At 39.2% G+C, this 15,709-nt stretch overlaps 1 protein-coding gene across 4 annotated transcripts in view; it reads right to left on the reverse strand.

The window, feature by feature from the left end:
* Positions 1–2,490: 2,490 nt before the first annotated feature.
* The window catches only part of LOC122542753 (SPARC-related modular calcium-binding protein 1-like), a 100,486-nt gene continuing 87,267 nt past the window's right edge, over positions 2,491–15,709 (reverse strand). For 2 of the 4 annotated variants that reach the window (XM_087984122.1, XM_087984120.1), the window contains 5 exons: positions 14,549–14,617; positions 12,896–13,088; positions 11,763–11,845; positions 7,974–8,070; positions 2,492–6,300 (listed from right to left, as the gene is read on the reverse strand). In XM_087984122.1, coding sequence (XP_087840248.1) covers positions 6,036–6,300; positions 7,974–8,070; positions 11,763–11,845; positions 12,896–13,088; positions 14,549–14,617 — 707 coding nt within the window. In that variant the 3' untranslated portion in view covers positions 2,492–6,035. Of the gene's footprint in view, positions 6,301–7,973; positions 8,071–11,762; positions 11,846–12,895; positions 13,089–14,548; positions 14,618–15,709 lie in introns of all 4 variants that reach the window. The other 2 variants (XM_087984121.1, XM_043680754.2) reach the window with 2 other exon arrangements.

The following is a 15,709-nucleotide window of genomic DNA, read 5'->3' on the forward strand; positions in this document are numbered from 1 at the left end:
AGTGATGAGAACTGTCAACACAGATTAGTTCCTTGGCATACAGTTTCCATTTGTGCCCTTTTATCCAGAGGAAATTAACCTGTGCCAAAACTATAATCATCACATGTGCCCCAAAAGTCTGCAAACCAGTTGCCTCAACTGCTATCCCTGCTCTCCTCTTTTCTTTACAATCCTTCTTTAACAGCTTCCTAACAACGGTCACTGAAATTCAAGATAATTGATTGAATGTGATATATCGGTATGCTTGAGAGACATGGTTTGTTGCTACAAAAGTAAAGTTCCATTTTTTTCTCTTTTCTTAGATAGTAAATGAAAACATGAGAGAGAAATTGAGTCAAAAACTATCCTAGCTTTGTGATAGTGAATCCCTCTTTTGAAAGTGTAAGCTCAAAGAGCGGACTTCCCAATTCATCGGGTTGATGGGTTAGCTCTACTTCCATATCTAGCTTTACTTCTCCTTCCCTTGTACTGTCACACTCCAGTGGAAAGAAAATGCCAGGAATTATCAGCATGATCAAAACAAGATACATAGATAGGAGAGATTCAAGATCATTACTGAAAAGAATGCGAGTCTCTTCTATTTTCTGTCAATATGTCCTAATTGAAATGAGTTTGTGTAAGTCTAATAGTCATTTGGTAGTACAGGACATGCGTATTGCGTAAAAATGACACTTTTGTTGAAGCTTCTCATTTTGCACGAATCAAGGCAATTCACAATTATATCAATGTAAGGGGAAACTCCTGCAGGAGATTAGTTAGTAAGTGTATTCTGATTGGTAGAGGTTTTACCATGAAGAATGCACCACTTAATTATGACTGACCACATTGCCCACATTGGAACCAACGACATAGGAAGGGAAAAGGTTGAGATTCTGAAGGGAGATTACAGAGAGTTAGGCAGAAATTTAAAACGGAGGTCCTCAAGGATAGTAATATCTGGATTACTCCAAGTGCTACAAGCTAGTGAGGGCAGGAATAGGAGGATAGAGCAGGTGAATGCATGGCTGAGGAGCTAGTGTATGGGAGAAGGATTCACATTTTTGGATCATTGGAATCTCTTTTGGGTAGAAGTGACCTGTACAAAGAGGACGGATTACACCTAAATTGTAAGGGGACTAATATACTGGCAGGGAAATTTGCTAGAACTGCTCAGGAGGATTTAAACTAGTAAGGTGGGGGGGACCCAGGGAGCTAGTGAGGAAAGAGACCGATCTGAGATGGGTACAGCTGAGAACAGAAGTGAGTCAAACAGTCAGGGCAGGCAGGGACAAGGTAGGACTAATAAATTTTACTGCATTTATTTCAATGCAAGGGGCCTAACAAGGAAGGCAGATGAACTCAGGTCATGGTTAGGAACATGGGACTGGGATATCATAGCAATTACAGAAATATGGCTCAGGGATGGGCAGGACTGGCAGCTTAATGTTCCAGGATACAAATGCTACAGGAAGGATAGAAAGGGAGGCAAGAGAGGAGGGGGAGTGACATTTTTGATAAGGGATAGCATTACAGCTGTGCTGAGGGAGGATATTCCTGGAAATACATCCAGGGAAGTTATTTGGGTGGAACTGAGAAATAAGAAAGGGATGCTCACCTTATTGGGATTGTATTATAGACCCCCCAAAAGTCAGAGAGAAATTGAGAAACAAACTTGAAAGGAGATCTCAGCTATCTGTAAAAATAATAGGGTAGTTATGGTAGGGGATTTTAACTTTCCAAGCATAGACTGGGACTGCCATAGTGTTAAAGGTTTAGATGGAGAGGAATTTCTTAAGTGTGTACAAGACAATTTTCTGATTCAGTATGTGGATGTGCCTACTAGAGAAGGTGCAAAACTTGACTTACTCTTGGGAAATAAGGCAGGGCAGGTGACTGAGGTGTCAGTGGGGGAGCACTTTGGGGCCAGTGACCATAATTCTATTTGTTTTAAAATAGTGATGGAAAAGGATAGACCAGATCTAAAAGTTGAAGTTCTAAATTGGAGAAAGGCCAATTTTGACGGTATTAGGCAAGAACTTTCAAAAGCTGATTGGGGGCAGATGTTTCCAGGTAAAGGGATGGCTGGAAAATGGGAAGCCTTCAGAAATGAGATAACGAGAATCCAGAGAAAGTATATTCCTGTCAGGGTGAAAGGGAAGGCTGGTAGGTATAGGGAATGCTGGATGACGAAAGAAATTGAGGGTTTGGTTAAGAAAAAGAAGGAAGCATATGTCAGGTATAGACAGGATAGATCGAGTGAATCCTTAGAAGAGTATAAAGGAAGTAGGAGTATACTTAAGAGGGAAATCAGGAGGGCAAAACGGGGACATGAGATAGCTTTGGCAAATAGAATTAAGGAGAATTCAAAGGGTTTTTACAAATATATTAAAGACAAAAGGGTAACTAGGGAGAGAATAGGGCCCCTCAAAGAATTCCTGAAGAAGGGCATGTGCCCGAAACGTCGAATCTTCTGTTCCCTAGATGCTGCCTGACCTGCTGTGCTGTTCCAGCAATAAAGTTTCAGCTCACCCTCAAAGATCAGCAAAGCGGCCTTTGTATGGAGCCACATGGGGGAGAAGCTAAATGAATATTTTGTATCAGTATTTACTGTGGAAAAGGATATGGAAGATGTAGACTGTAGGGAAATAGATGGTGACATCTTGCAAAATGTCCAGATTACAGAGGAGGAAGTGCTGGATGTCTTGAAACGGTTAAAGGTGGATAAATTCCCAGGACCTGATCAGGTGTACCCGAGAACTCTGTGGGAAGCTACAGAAGTGATTGCTGGGCCTCTTGCTGAGATATTTGTTATCATCGATAGTCACAGGTGAGGTGCCGGAAGACTGGAGGTTGGCAAACGTGGTGCCACTGTTTAAGAAGGCGGTAAAGACAAACCAGGAAACTATAGACCAGTGAGCCTGACTCCAGTGATGGGCAAGTTGTTGGAGGGAGTCCTGAGGGACAGGGTGTACATGTATTTGGAAAGGCAAGGACTGATTAGGGATAGTCAACATGGCTTTGTGAGTGGGAAATCATGTCTCACAAACTTGATTGAGTTTTTTGAAGAAGTAACAAAGAAGATTGATGAGGGCAGAGCAGTAGATGTGATCTATATGAATTTCAGTAAGGCATTTGACAAGATTCCCCATGGGAGACTGATTAGCAAGGTTAGATTTCATGGAATACAGGGAGAACTAGCCATTTGGATACAGAACTGGCTCAAAGGTAGAAGACAGAGGATGGTGGTGGAGGGTTGTTTTTCAGACTGGAGGCCTGTGACCAGTGGAATGCCGCAAGGATCGGTGCTGGGTCCTCTACATTTTGTCATTTACATAAATGATTTGGATGCGAGCATAAGAGGTACAGTTAGTTTGCAGATGTCATCAAAATTGGAGGTGTAGTGGACAGCAAAGAGGGTTACCTCAGATTACAACAGGATCTGGACTAGATGGGCCAATAGGCTGAGAAGTGGCAGATGGAGTTTAATTCAGATAAATGCGAGGTGTTGCATTTTGGGAAAATGAATCTTAGCAGGACTTATATACTTAATGGTACGGTCCTACAGAGTGTTGCTCAACAAAGAGACCTTGGAGTGCAGGTTCATAGCTCCTTGAAAGTGGAGTTGCAGGTAGATAGGATAGTGAAGAAGGCATTTGGTATGCTTTCCTTTACTGGTCAGAGTTTTGAGTACAGGAGTTGGGAGGTTATGTTGCGGATGTACAGGACATTGGTTAGGCCACTGTTGGAATATTGCGTGCAATTCTGGTCTCCTTCCTATCGGAAAGATGTTGTGAAACTTGAAAGGGTTCAGAAAAGATTTACAAGGATGTTGCCAGGGTTGGAGGATTTGAGCTACAGGGAGAGGCTGAACAGGCTGGGGCTGTTTTCCCTGGACCGTCGGAAGCTGAGGGGTGACCTTATAGAGGTGTACAAAATTATGAGGGGCATGGATAGGATAAATAGACAAAGTCTTTTCCCTGGGGTCGGGGAGTCCAGAACTTGAGGGCATAGGTTTAGGGTGAGAGGGGAAAGATATAAACGAGACCTAAGAGGCAACTTTTTCACGCAGAGGGTGGTACGTATATGGAATGAGCTGCCAGATGATGTGGTGGAAGCTGGTACAATTGCAACATTTAAGAGGCATTTGGATTGGTATATGAATAGGAAGAGTTTGGAGGGATATGGGCCGGGTGCTGGCAGGTGGGACTAGATTGGGTTGGGATATCTGGTCGGCATGGACAGGTTGGACCGAAGGGGCTGTTTCCATGCTGTACATCTCTAGACTCAATGACTCTATGACAGTTAACTGCCAAGCTTTGTTTAAAAGATAAATTGAACAGGTTGACACTGATTGTGAAATGAACAAGCAAATAGCTATCACCTATTTTGTTGAGTTGAAACAGGTGCAACGTATGTACATGTTTTTTTGTTGTGTAAAGAACAGAGACCTGTATACATAGTTGAGACATAGCCTCTGGTAAGCATAAATGCCCCACACTGTAAACCAACTGAAAATCCTAAATTGGTTGTCAGTGTAATTGTTGTACAGTAAGGATTATCCAGTAAATGTTGTCCAATTACAGAAACACACTATTGGGAACTTTGCAAGCACAGTCTGGTTGAATCCTTATCAAGTTCTTATTGGATGTCATCAGTAATCTTTATGGATGCAAGATGTGGGACTATGTATGTGGGGGGAGGGGTGGACTTTGTGTTTTCTGTCAGCATATAAATAAGAGTGTGGGGGAGTACATATATCTCTGTTCCAGAGATACTCTTCGGCATCTGTTTTGTACAGGTAAGGGTAAAACTGCAATAGTTCCAGAGTACTGTACGGTTGCACTCTCGTTAGAGAAAGACAACTGGTGGTGACTTTAACCTGAGAGTTACCATGCTTCAGACAAAACTGAGAAGGTGGACCTTCATGGTGATCTCAGCCATTACAGGAATTTAACTCACACTTGTTGGTGTCACTCAGCATTGCAAACTAGGCATTCAACCAACTGAGCTAACCAACTTCCTTTGTCTCGGTATGTTGTTTACGAATTTGAAGTTCCCAAACCACAACCGCTCACAGTAGATTGTATATGTAGCTGTAAACAGAATAAAAGGTCACAGAAATGGATCTTGATCCCTCTGAAGATCTTTCCAAACCATGCTTCAGCATAATTCTTGGTTTACACTGAGAAGTCACAGGACAAAATGCAAATATTTGCAAACTGCCCTCTGCTGATGTTAAGCAGTGCTGTCCAGTGAAAATTTGTAAGCAAATAAACTCAAAACTCTGAAACAATATAAAACATGGCCAATGTAAAATGTTGCTGAAGTGAAGAGCCCTTTGCTTCAATCATGCAATATGGAGGTTAACAGCAGATAGCTGAGAAGATTTATTAATAAAATAGATCCATAACTATCAACAAAATGAAGCAATTGGTCAAAAACAGACCTTCATTGTAGTGACCTTGATATTCATTACACAGTCTCTGTGGTACTTCCAGAATATTGTGTCAGCCAATACACTCATTGTAAAAGCATTTTGAGATGACGATAGACACTCAGTTTATGACAGTGATATTGGTCAAGTCAGGCATTGTACCAGTCTATATACAATATATATTCTTAATGCAGTTGATAAACTTGGTAACCGATGAACAAAAAAAAACCAAAGAACTGCATATGCTGGAAATCCAGAACAAAAACAGAAATTGCTGGAGATACTCAGCAGATCTGGCAGCATCTGCAGAGAGAAAGCAGAGGTAACATTAGAACTGAGTTCAGAACAAAGGTCACTGGAGTCGAAACTTTAACTCTGCTTTCTCGCCACAGATACACCCAGGCCTGCTGAGTTTCTCCAGACATTTCCTATTTTGCTTTGGTAACAGGTGAGTTTGGGAAGGTGGTTACAATAGTCAAAGAAGCAAAATAGACTCCAATCCACCAAATTAACATATAGACTTCTGGGTTATTAATTCAGTCACATAACTTCTATACTGTACTTACTCCCCATATTTCTGCACGAACATCTTCACTTTGATAAATGTGAAGACAAAAAGTCATTAAAACAAAGGCCTACTTCTGCTTTTGATGAACCCCAAGCATCCCTTCAGCTCGTGCAATGAAATGGACTTGCTGCTGTTAAGGTCACAGTATTCTATAAACTTTCTTGTGCACTTCTTTGGCTTGGCATTCTTCCTCAGGTAAACTTTAAAGGGCCTCAGCTCTTTCTCAGAGATCTCGTTGTTGAAGTCCTTGTCAAGTCTCCCAAAATACCAGCGAATAGCACGATCCTCCAACAGGAAACTAGTAGATCCTTCAGAAACTCTGCAGAGAAGTAGAAGACATTTGTGTATTGGCTGTCACTTATACAATGGTATGCAAAGCAGCATATCCCAAATCTGATTCTTGCCAAATGAAAAAAGGACCTAATCTTAATCAGGCATCCAGATTGCTCTCAGTACTCAACTGTTGCTGGGTCACAATCCCAGAACCTTATGTTATTATGGGAATACCCTCACCACACAGACTGCAGTGGTTCATTAAAAAAACCCACCATTACCCTTTGTAGGCATAATTAGGAATGGGCAATAAATGCTGGCTTGTCACTGACGCTCATCTCCTTACAATAAATTAATTAAAAGCATATTCCTGTTCATGCTTGAATATTAGTCCCATATCTAGACATCCACTATGATATCTCTGTACTTCCTCTTCTTTTCAGCTTTGTCGTTCTTTCTCATTTCTCAACTTTAAAATAATAATGTAGAAAGTGTGAGGAAGAAATAACAATGTGAATTGGACTTCACTGTAGAATAACTCTTTTTGCAATAAAATAGCAAAAGCATGCACCACATTTGTAACAACTAACTTTAACAATTAAATTATAATTTTTGAATGACTACGTACTATGCTTTTGGACATGTTGCCCTTTTTTGTCCTACTTAATGAAACTTGTAAAGATACAACACACTAAAGTTTAGGTGTTTTAATCTAATCTTGCTGAAGGCAGTGTAAATGATTCAGACAACATGCTTGCTATTCATTGAAGGAGTCCTCAAATACAATTGGTACCTACAGAGTACTGCATTGAAGCGAATCTGTTTTATTATCTCATTGACAGTCCAACAGTGTATTACCCAGATATGTTCAAGTGTGTCCAACTCCTTGAACATTTGTTAAAGGTAAAGCAGGAATTACAATATCTTGTAATACCTCCAGATAAGGATAATATTGAATATGATAGTATCCTATGCAAATCCAATTTGAAGTATGCTTTCAGTGAAGTTACATTGGCAGAACAAGAGCAGTTGAGAGGAACTTTGCAAATACATAAAGAAAGAACAACCAGAGAGAGTGCAGAATTACTTCAATGGCACTGTCAACTGTCTGGAACATCTCATCAGAGCTTACCAAAGTTTGAAATGTCAGAACTGAGGAATGAAGCATTTTCCCGTCCTTTGGTTGAAAATTAATTTTCAGAGGGATTGCCAAGAAATGATATCAGCTGTCAGTTTCAAGAACTCCAAGATAAAATATGTGTTGGAAGAAATTCCTGCAGTTTTCCAATGAAACACTTCAAATATAATCCATTTGCAAAGTGCAACCAATTATATGAGTGCAACATTTCCACTTCCTACACCATTTATTCTTATGCCATGTACTGTATGATTGAAGTTATTAGTTTAACAAGAATTTATCCTGAATTAGGGAGATGTTTTGTACTATAAAATCACACTTATAGGCTGTAGATTAGACTGAATTATTTTCACATAGAACCCAATAATTAGGAGAGTTTATTCCAATTGCCAAAGCAGCATTCAGTTGCACAGCTTGAATTTACTATATCATAAAATATACTAGTTTAGCAGCCATTCCAGTAACATTTATTCAATAGCAGTAAACAATAAAGTGAGAACTTTTTGTAGTTGTACAGGGTACCAGGGCATAATGAAAGCTACATGCTTTCCCCTTTAAGCCTTAAAATAGTTGAAGTATACCTTCTCCATGTTGGATGGTAACCAAACTGGTCCATGTCCATGATGAGGGACTTTAGTAATCCTGCCACAAATTCAGTCTTCTTTCCACCAGGACAACCTGAAACATAATAAAGATTAGTGATTCATACCAACATGTTAGCGAGTTTTGAGAAGATTTATAGCTCAGGCTGAGGTTCTGGATGTATGTTTGCTCACTGAGCTGGAAGGCTCATTTCCAGATGTTTCATCACCATACTAGGTAACATCTTCAGTGGGCCTCCAAGCGAAGCACTGTTGATAATTCCTGCTTTTTATTTATATGATTGGATTTCTTTGGGTTGGTGATGTCATTTCCTGTTGTGACATCACTTCCTGTAGTGATGTTATTTCCAGCTCTTTTTCTCAGGGGGTGGTAGATGGGGTCTAACTTGATGTATTTGTTGATAGAGTTTCTGGTTGGAATGCCATACTTCTAGGAATTCTTATGCGTGTCTCTGTTTGGCTTGTTGTAGGATGGATGAATTGTCCCATTCAAAGTGGTGTCCTTCCTTATCTGTATGTAAGAATATGAGTGAGAGAGGGTCATGTCGTTTTATGGCTAGTTGATGTTCATGTTTCCTGGTGGCTAGTTTTCTGCCTGTTTGTCCAATGTAGTGTTTGTTACAGTCCTTGCAACGTATTTTGTAAATAACATCAGTTTTGCTTGTTGTCTATATGGGCTCTTTTAAGTTCATTAGCTGCTGTTTTATTGTGTTGGTGGGTTTGTGGGCTACCATGATGCCAAGAGGTCCGAGTAGTATGGCAGTCATTTCCGAGATGTCTTTGATTTAAGGGAGAGTGGCTAGGGTTTCTGGACATGTTTTGTCTGCTTGTTTGAGTTTGTTGCTGAGAAATCTGTGGACTGTGTTCATTGGGTACCCGTTCTTTTTGAATACACTGTATAGGTGATTTTCCTCTGCTCTGTGTAGTTCCTCTGTGCTGCAGTGTGTAGTGGCTCATTGGAATAATGTTCTACGCAGCTTCGATTGTGGATGTTGGGATGATTGCTTCTGTAGTTCAATGTTTGGTCCATATGTGTTGTTTTCCTGTAGAAGCTGGTTTGAAGCTCCCCATTGGCTGTTCTCTCTGCTGTGACATCTAGGAATGACAGTTTGCTGTTGTTTTCCTCCTCTTTAGTGAATTTTATGCCAGTAAGGGTATTACTGATGGTCTTGAAAGTTTCCTCTAATTTGTTTCGTTTAGTGATGACAAAGGTATCATCCAAGTAGTGGTCCCAAAGTTTGGGTTGGATTGTTGGCAGAACTGTTTGTTCGAGTCTCTGCATTACTGCCTCTGCTAAGAACCCTGATATTGGAGATCCTATGGGTGTTCAGTTAGTTTGTCTGTAAGTTTTGTTGTTAAAGGTGAAGTTTATGGTAAGGCATAGGTCCACTAGCTTCACGATACTGCCCTTGCTGATGGAGTACTGGTGTTTGGTGTATGTGTCTTTGGGTTTTCTAATAATGTAGTCAGTATTTCCTTGGCCAGGTAAATGTTGATTGATGTAAACAAGGCTGTTGTATCAAAGGAGACCATTATTTCATCCTCTTCTATCTTAGTGTCTTTGATGGTCTTCAGGAATTCTTGTGTGGAGTGGATGGAGTGGCGTGAGTCTTCTACTAAGTGTTTTAGTCTTTCATGTAGCTCCTTGGCCAACCTGTAGGTTGGTGTTCCAGGTAGGAACACTATGAGTCTGAGGGGGTTCCTGATTTGTAAATTTTGGGTAATCCGTAGAAGCGCAGTGTGTTGGATCTATGTGGTTTCATTTTTTTGGAAGTCGGTCTTATTTATTTCTCCAGATTTCTGAAGTTCTTTGAGTAGGGCTGTGATTCAGTTTTTTAAATTGTGGGGTTGTGTCTACCGTCATTTGTTGGTAAGTGTTGGTATCTGTAATTAGTGTGTTCGTTTTTTTCAATGTAGTTTCTTCGATTTAGAATGACTGTCAAGCGTCCTTTGTCTGCAGGTAGGATAACAATTGGCATCATGGTAGCCCACAAACCCACAAGCACACTAAAACAGCAGTTAATGAATTTGAAAGAGCCTATACAGATAATAAGCAAAGCTAATGTCATTTACAAAATACCATGCAAGGACTGTAACAAACACTACATTAGACAAACAGGCAGAAAACTAGCCACCAGAATACATGAACATCAACTAGCCACAAAACAATATGACCCTCTCTCACAAGTATCCTTACATTCAGGTAAGGAAGGACACCACTTCGACTGGGACAACACATCCATCCTAGGGCAAGCCAAACAGAGACATGAATGAAAATTCCTAGAAGCATGGCATTCCAACCGGAACTCTATCAACAAACATATCGAATTAGACCCCATCTACCAACCCCTGAGAAAAAGAACAGGAAATGATGTCACCACAGGAAATGACATCACCAACCCAAAGAAATCCAATCATATAAATAAAAAGCAGGAATTATCAACAGTGCTTTGCTCGGAGGCCCACTGCAGATGTTACCTAGTATGGTGATGAAATGTCTGGAAATGAACCTTCCAGCTCAATGAGCAAACCTACATCCAATACCAACATGTTTTAGATTGTCTTCCCTTCATTCCAACTAAACAAACACAGCAGGTAATAAGAATAAAATGAGATCCCACAAACAGCAAATGATATGACCAGTTAATCTAATTAATCTAATTTTAATGGCATTGATAAGGGGACAAGCCTTTGCCGCAATACCAGGAAAACTTGGTATTCTTTAGTGTTATGGACCAGACGAAACCCCCTCAATCTATTCAGAAGATAGTTTAAACACTATTTTTTTTCATGTTTTAAAGGTAAATGTAAGGTGTTGCATTCAGTTGCAATTTAATTGGTTAAACTACTAGATTTAAAGCAAAACACATTTCATTCATCCACAACAGTTAAAATACAACAAAAGAGAAAAGGAATTGGAATAACAACTCTATTGGAAAACTTAACAGAACAATTACTATTACTAGTAATAGTAATACAAAATTAACTGTTCCAATATAGTAACACACAGCTTTGGCAAAAGGCAAATTCAGAAAACAGTTTGCCTTATATGCAGTTCTCCAATCCTGGAATTAATGAATGAATTAGTTTCGTTGTCATGTGCAAGGAAGAACATCAAAAGACAATTCTGAGAGAGATAACTTTAGTTTTTAGGTGTAGCAAAGACAGATGTGGCAAGTTTTTCACAACCCCAGCAACTTCTGTTAAAACCTAAACCAAAGATCCCTGGTACCAAAGCTCGACCACACCCACTCAGGCTGCTTCTAATTTTCCAACTCTCAAAAAAAACTCAAGGCATCCCAAGCTATTTATTCTCTTACACACTGCTCTGCACTTCTCCTTCAATCTGTCTGTTTTTTAAAAAAAGGCCGAAACAACCTCTTAAAGCCATGGCATATTCACATTAGGAATATAGCAGGAGTTATTTTACATCAACTAAATTGGGAATCCATTTTAATATCTTAATTGAAACTCAGCACCATCCTTCCTGGAATATCAAACTAGATTAAGAACTCAAATCCTTGAGGAAGAGCTTGAACACACAATCTGATAACTGAAGCAGAAGTACAACCATTGAGCTATACTGACACAGGTAAAGGAATGTCAAAGTTAATGTTGTCATATTATCGATATCTCCAGAGGTTGGCTTACCAATGGCTCATGCATCTCTGTTATCATCATGACACTTTTGTAAAAATATCATGCAGGCAATCATCTATTAATACTTTATTCTTTTGTCATAGTCATACTAATTTCTAAATTACAAACCTTGGAGTTTCCTATCTCTGAAAAGGGGAGCCATCTCAGAGATTTTTGACCTTCCAGCACTGCCACAATCAGGTGTCTGGTTACTGCAAAGAATGGGAGAGTAAGTTGAAATCCTCTGGTTTAAATATTAATTTCAAAAGCTTCAGATTTTAAGGTGCCTGCTAGATTCTGCTGCTCATATTTCAATGTAATTCTTTTCTATTTTGAGCTGTTCAACTCATTTCTTTCTGATTCCTGAGACTCAAATAAAGCTGTGAATCTGCACTTTTAACCAACGGATAAATCATCCAGTAAAGATATGGTGTCCTGCTTTTGCAAAAAAATTATGAAAGTAAAAAAGCATCATCAGCACCTTCTGAAAAGCAATTACAGATGTATAATAAATACTGGCCTTGCCATTGACACCCACATCCCATAAGTGAGTAAAACAAATTGCACTCCTCTTATGGCATATTGTACTGCATGCTATTCTTGTTACTAGTGGCTGTTCCTCCCAAAACAAAACTTCTTTGTAAATAATATTGACCCAGCTGTTTCTTCCATGATGATTTTGAAATTGGAGAGAATAACTGCAGATCAGTGGTTGTCTTGAAACTAAGTATGTGACCTTAATAGGAACAACTTACACAACATTGCCTAAGCTTTAGTTAAACATCAAGTTGCTTCATGGGAATGCAATGATAAAATCTGACACTGAACCACATAATGAGACAATTAGGATATGACATCAATAAAGTATGTCTCGGGGAGATTTTTAAAGGAGCAAACTGTAAACTCACTGGGTATTTCACCTGAGGCCTGCAATGGAGGAGGTGCACCTTTTCACTTGGATGAGAGATTGAATTTCAAACAACATAATTCATTCTCCTGGAATTAGAATTATAGAATGGAGATAATTTATGGATTTCAATACTTAGAAACATTTATTCTCAGACTTTTATATTTGCAACTATTTTCCCTCAACTCAGATATAATGCTGATTAAAAGGAGAATAAACTTCTACAAAAGTTTGATCTTTGATCTTCCTTTTATGATGTATTCATACTGCCTCATCCTTGACACACTGCCAATCTCAGTAAGACTACTGCCATTTGAAGTTTGTCTTAGTCCTGTTTATCTAGTGTAGCGCTCACCGTGCAGTTGTGCCTTGGATCGGATGTCCTGAATCAACTCGAACACACCAACAGTATCCAGTAGCTTGGTGGCACTGCACCTGTTTGTATAATCCATTTGAGCTGCACTGTGGAACAAAGGCTCCCTCGTACTGATGCTGTTTTGCTTCTTCGATGGCAGATCGACGTTCCTGGTCACATGACACTGGCTGGTCTAATGAGGGAAGAAAACTTAGAGTTTAAAATGACACTTTAAGCCACCATTAAAAACGTTTATTATGACCTTTTCATTTCTCTTCACTCTTCTGACCCCATCCCATTACTCATGCTGAGATTTACTTGTCCTCCAGGAACTCATCCAAGCATCAGTGGCCCATTAATGTTTAGATATCAGCAGGGTAATTTATTATGTAGACATCACAGACTGTGTTTTCAGAATGCTTCCAAACGAAATAAAATAAAGAATATTTGAGTGATGCGTCGATTAATTTCTATAAGTATCAGTCTTATGACACAATTAGATGGTAAGGGACAGGGAAAGGGGCAATTAGATCTTGGGACACAGTAGTTAGAAGTAAACAATTAAGCTTTCAACAATGACAGCTTATATTTATATAACATATTTAATGAAACATCCCATGTTGTTTCACAGAGCATTATACAACAAAGTATGATGCTAAGCCATATAAGGAGATAATCAGTTAGAGGTGCAAAAGCTCAGTCAAAAACATAGGTTTTAAGGAGCATCTTAAAGGAGGAAAGTGAATTAGGGAGTTGGCGATGTTTAGGAAGTTAATTTCAGAGCTTGGAGCCCAGGCAACTGAAGGCATGGCACCAGTGGTGAAACAATTAAAATTGATGACCACAAGAAACAGAATTAAAGGAGCATAGATAAAAACAGAAAATGGGAGAAAAAGTAGGCATTTGGCCATTCAAACCTACTCTGCCATTCAGCATGGTCATAATTGATCATCTAACCCTTTCCTGCTTTTTACAATATCCTTTGATCCCTTTAGCCCTTAGAACTATATCTAACTCCTTCCTGAAAACATTGAATGTCTTGGTCTCAACTATTTTCTGTGGCAGAGATTTCCACAGGTTCACCACTGTCTGGGTGAAGAAATTTCTCTTCATCTCAGTCCTAAATGGCCTTACCCTAAGCCTGTATTCTTAAAATATGACGCCTGGTTCTGAACTCTCTGGTCATTGAGAACATCCTTCCTGCATTTACATTGTCTGATCATGTTAGAATTTTATAGGTTTCTATGAGATCTCCTTCATTTTCTAAACTCCAGTGAATATAGTCCCAACTGGTCTAGTCTGTTTTCATACATGAGTCCTGAATAAAAACTAAGCAAATTAGCATTATTTCTGATACATTATTCTGCCCAAAATGCTAGCTATTTTGGCATGGATAACTAATAATTTGTATGTGAATTGCTTTGAGAAATTTGAGTCTTAATGGCTGCAAAATACATAAAAGCAAATCATTCTTTTAAAATGCTATTTATTATGATACACTTCCTCTGATTCCTGCTAAATTCAAATGTCCCCCATCTCCCTCCAACCTCCTTACTTGAGAGGTACCTTGGGATGTATTACTTGTTTTAAATGGTAGCATATACAACACCCTGTGATCGTAAGGAAGAGTTGGCAATCATTGGACTCACTTACCTAGCTTGGCACTGCGGTTTGATTTGGCATCTCTAGTGAATAGAAACCATAGGGCTGGATATGTCAGTTCTGAACAAAGGAAAATATTGAAACAGGATAAGGCATCTACATTGCTTATTATTATTATCCAATATTTTATTAAGCTTTACACATGTAGAACAATCCCAGGTTCAATCCCCAGTCTTTGCTTAACAAATTGTTCCATTTTAGGTGAAACAACCTTGACTCAAGGAGAGGGAAAGAAGCAAGAAGATAGGATACCATTCCTCATTGGTCTCTAATGATCAATGACTGACAAAAACTTCATGGGTTAAAATTGGATGAATAGTAAATTCCTTATTTCAATGCTTATAGAATTGCTATACAGTTGCACTCCATCATCAAGCCACATCTTTGAGAGGAGAAAATTGGAGGGAGAAAATATAATATTTATATGTTTTAATCTTCTTTTCACCTTTGTATTCATTTCCTTTTCCAATATTCATCTCTCATGTACATGCATGATGTGTTTTGTTTCTCATGAACTCAGTATGGTAACTTCCTGATTTACATCCAACAAAGAGCCTCACTAATTGGGAGCCTTTACTGGAAATTTGGGTGCTTATGATTTTCAGACTATATCCAAGTATAGATTCATTAAAGCACGGGCATCATGGAAATAGGTGGTATGTTTACAGGTGGGGGTAACCATTCATGGAAGTCTTCCACAGTTGACTTTCGATCCAATTTGACAAGGTTCTAATTTAGTTTCAGTGTGAGTATCTTGCAGATTCCACCTGTGATGCATGAATTTCCCCTTTTCCTTCATGTTCCCATTTCCCTTTCCATTGCTGTCCCTGTGGCTCCAATGACCATTTCATTAAACAGTGAATGAATAAGTGCTAGGAAGGTAAACAATAGGTCATAAGGTATGTGTGTCTGTGTAAGCTCAAAAGCATCTGGAGTTGGTGTTTGTGTGTCCCTGCTTGCAAAGTAACCTAGCGGAAACATTCTTTTTATGTTTCCCTGAGCAACAAAGTAAAGCACTGAAAGGCTAAAGTGCTGGTGGTCAATTAATGCCAAGTTGTATGAATGAACGGTCAAGAAGGATGGTAGCCATGAAGCATACAGGGACATCAAGAAGCAGTTGTACAATGGCCAGGACAAGTTTTCCACAAGCTT

This window comes from Chiloscyllium plagiosum, unplaced genomic scaffold (genome assembly GCF_037043375.1).
Source record: "Chiloscyllium plagiosum isolate Xiang-an unplaced genomic scaffold, Cpla_swu_hap1 HiC_scaffold_47, whole genome shotgun sequence".
NCBI classification, from domain to species: Eukaryota; Metazoa; Chordata; class Chondrichthyes; order Orectolobiformes; family Hemiscylliidae; genus Chiloscyllium; species Chiloscyllium plagiosum.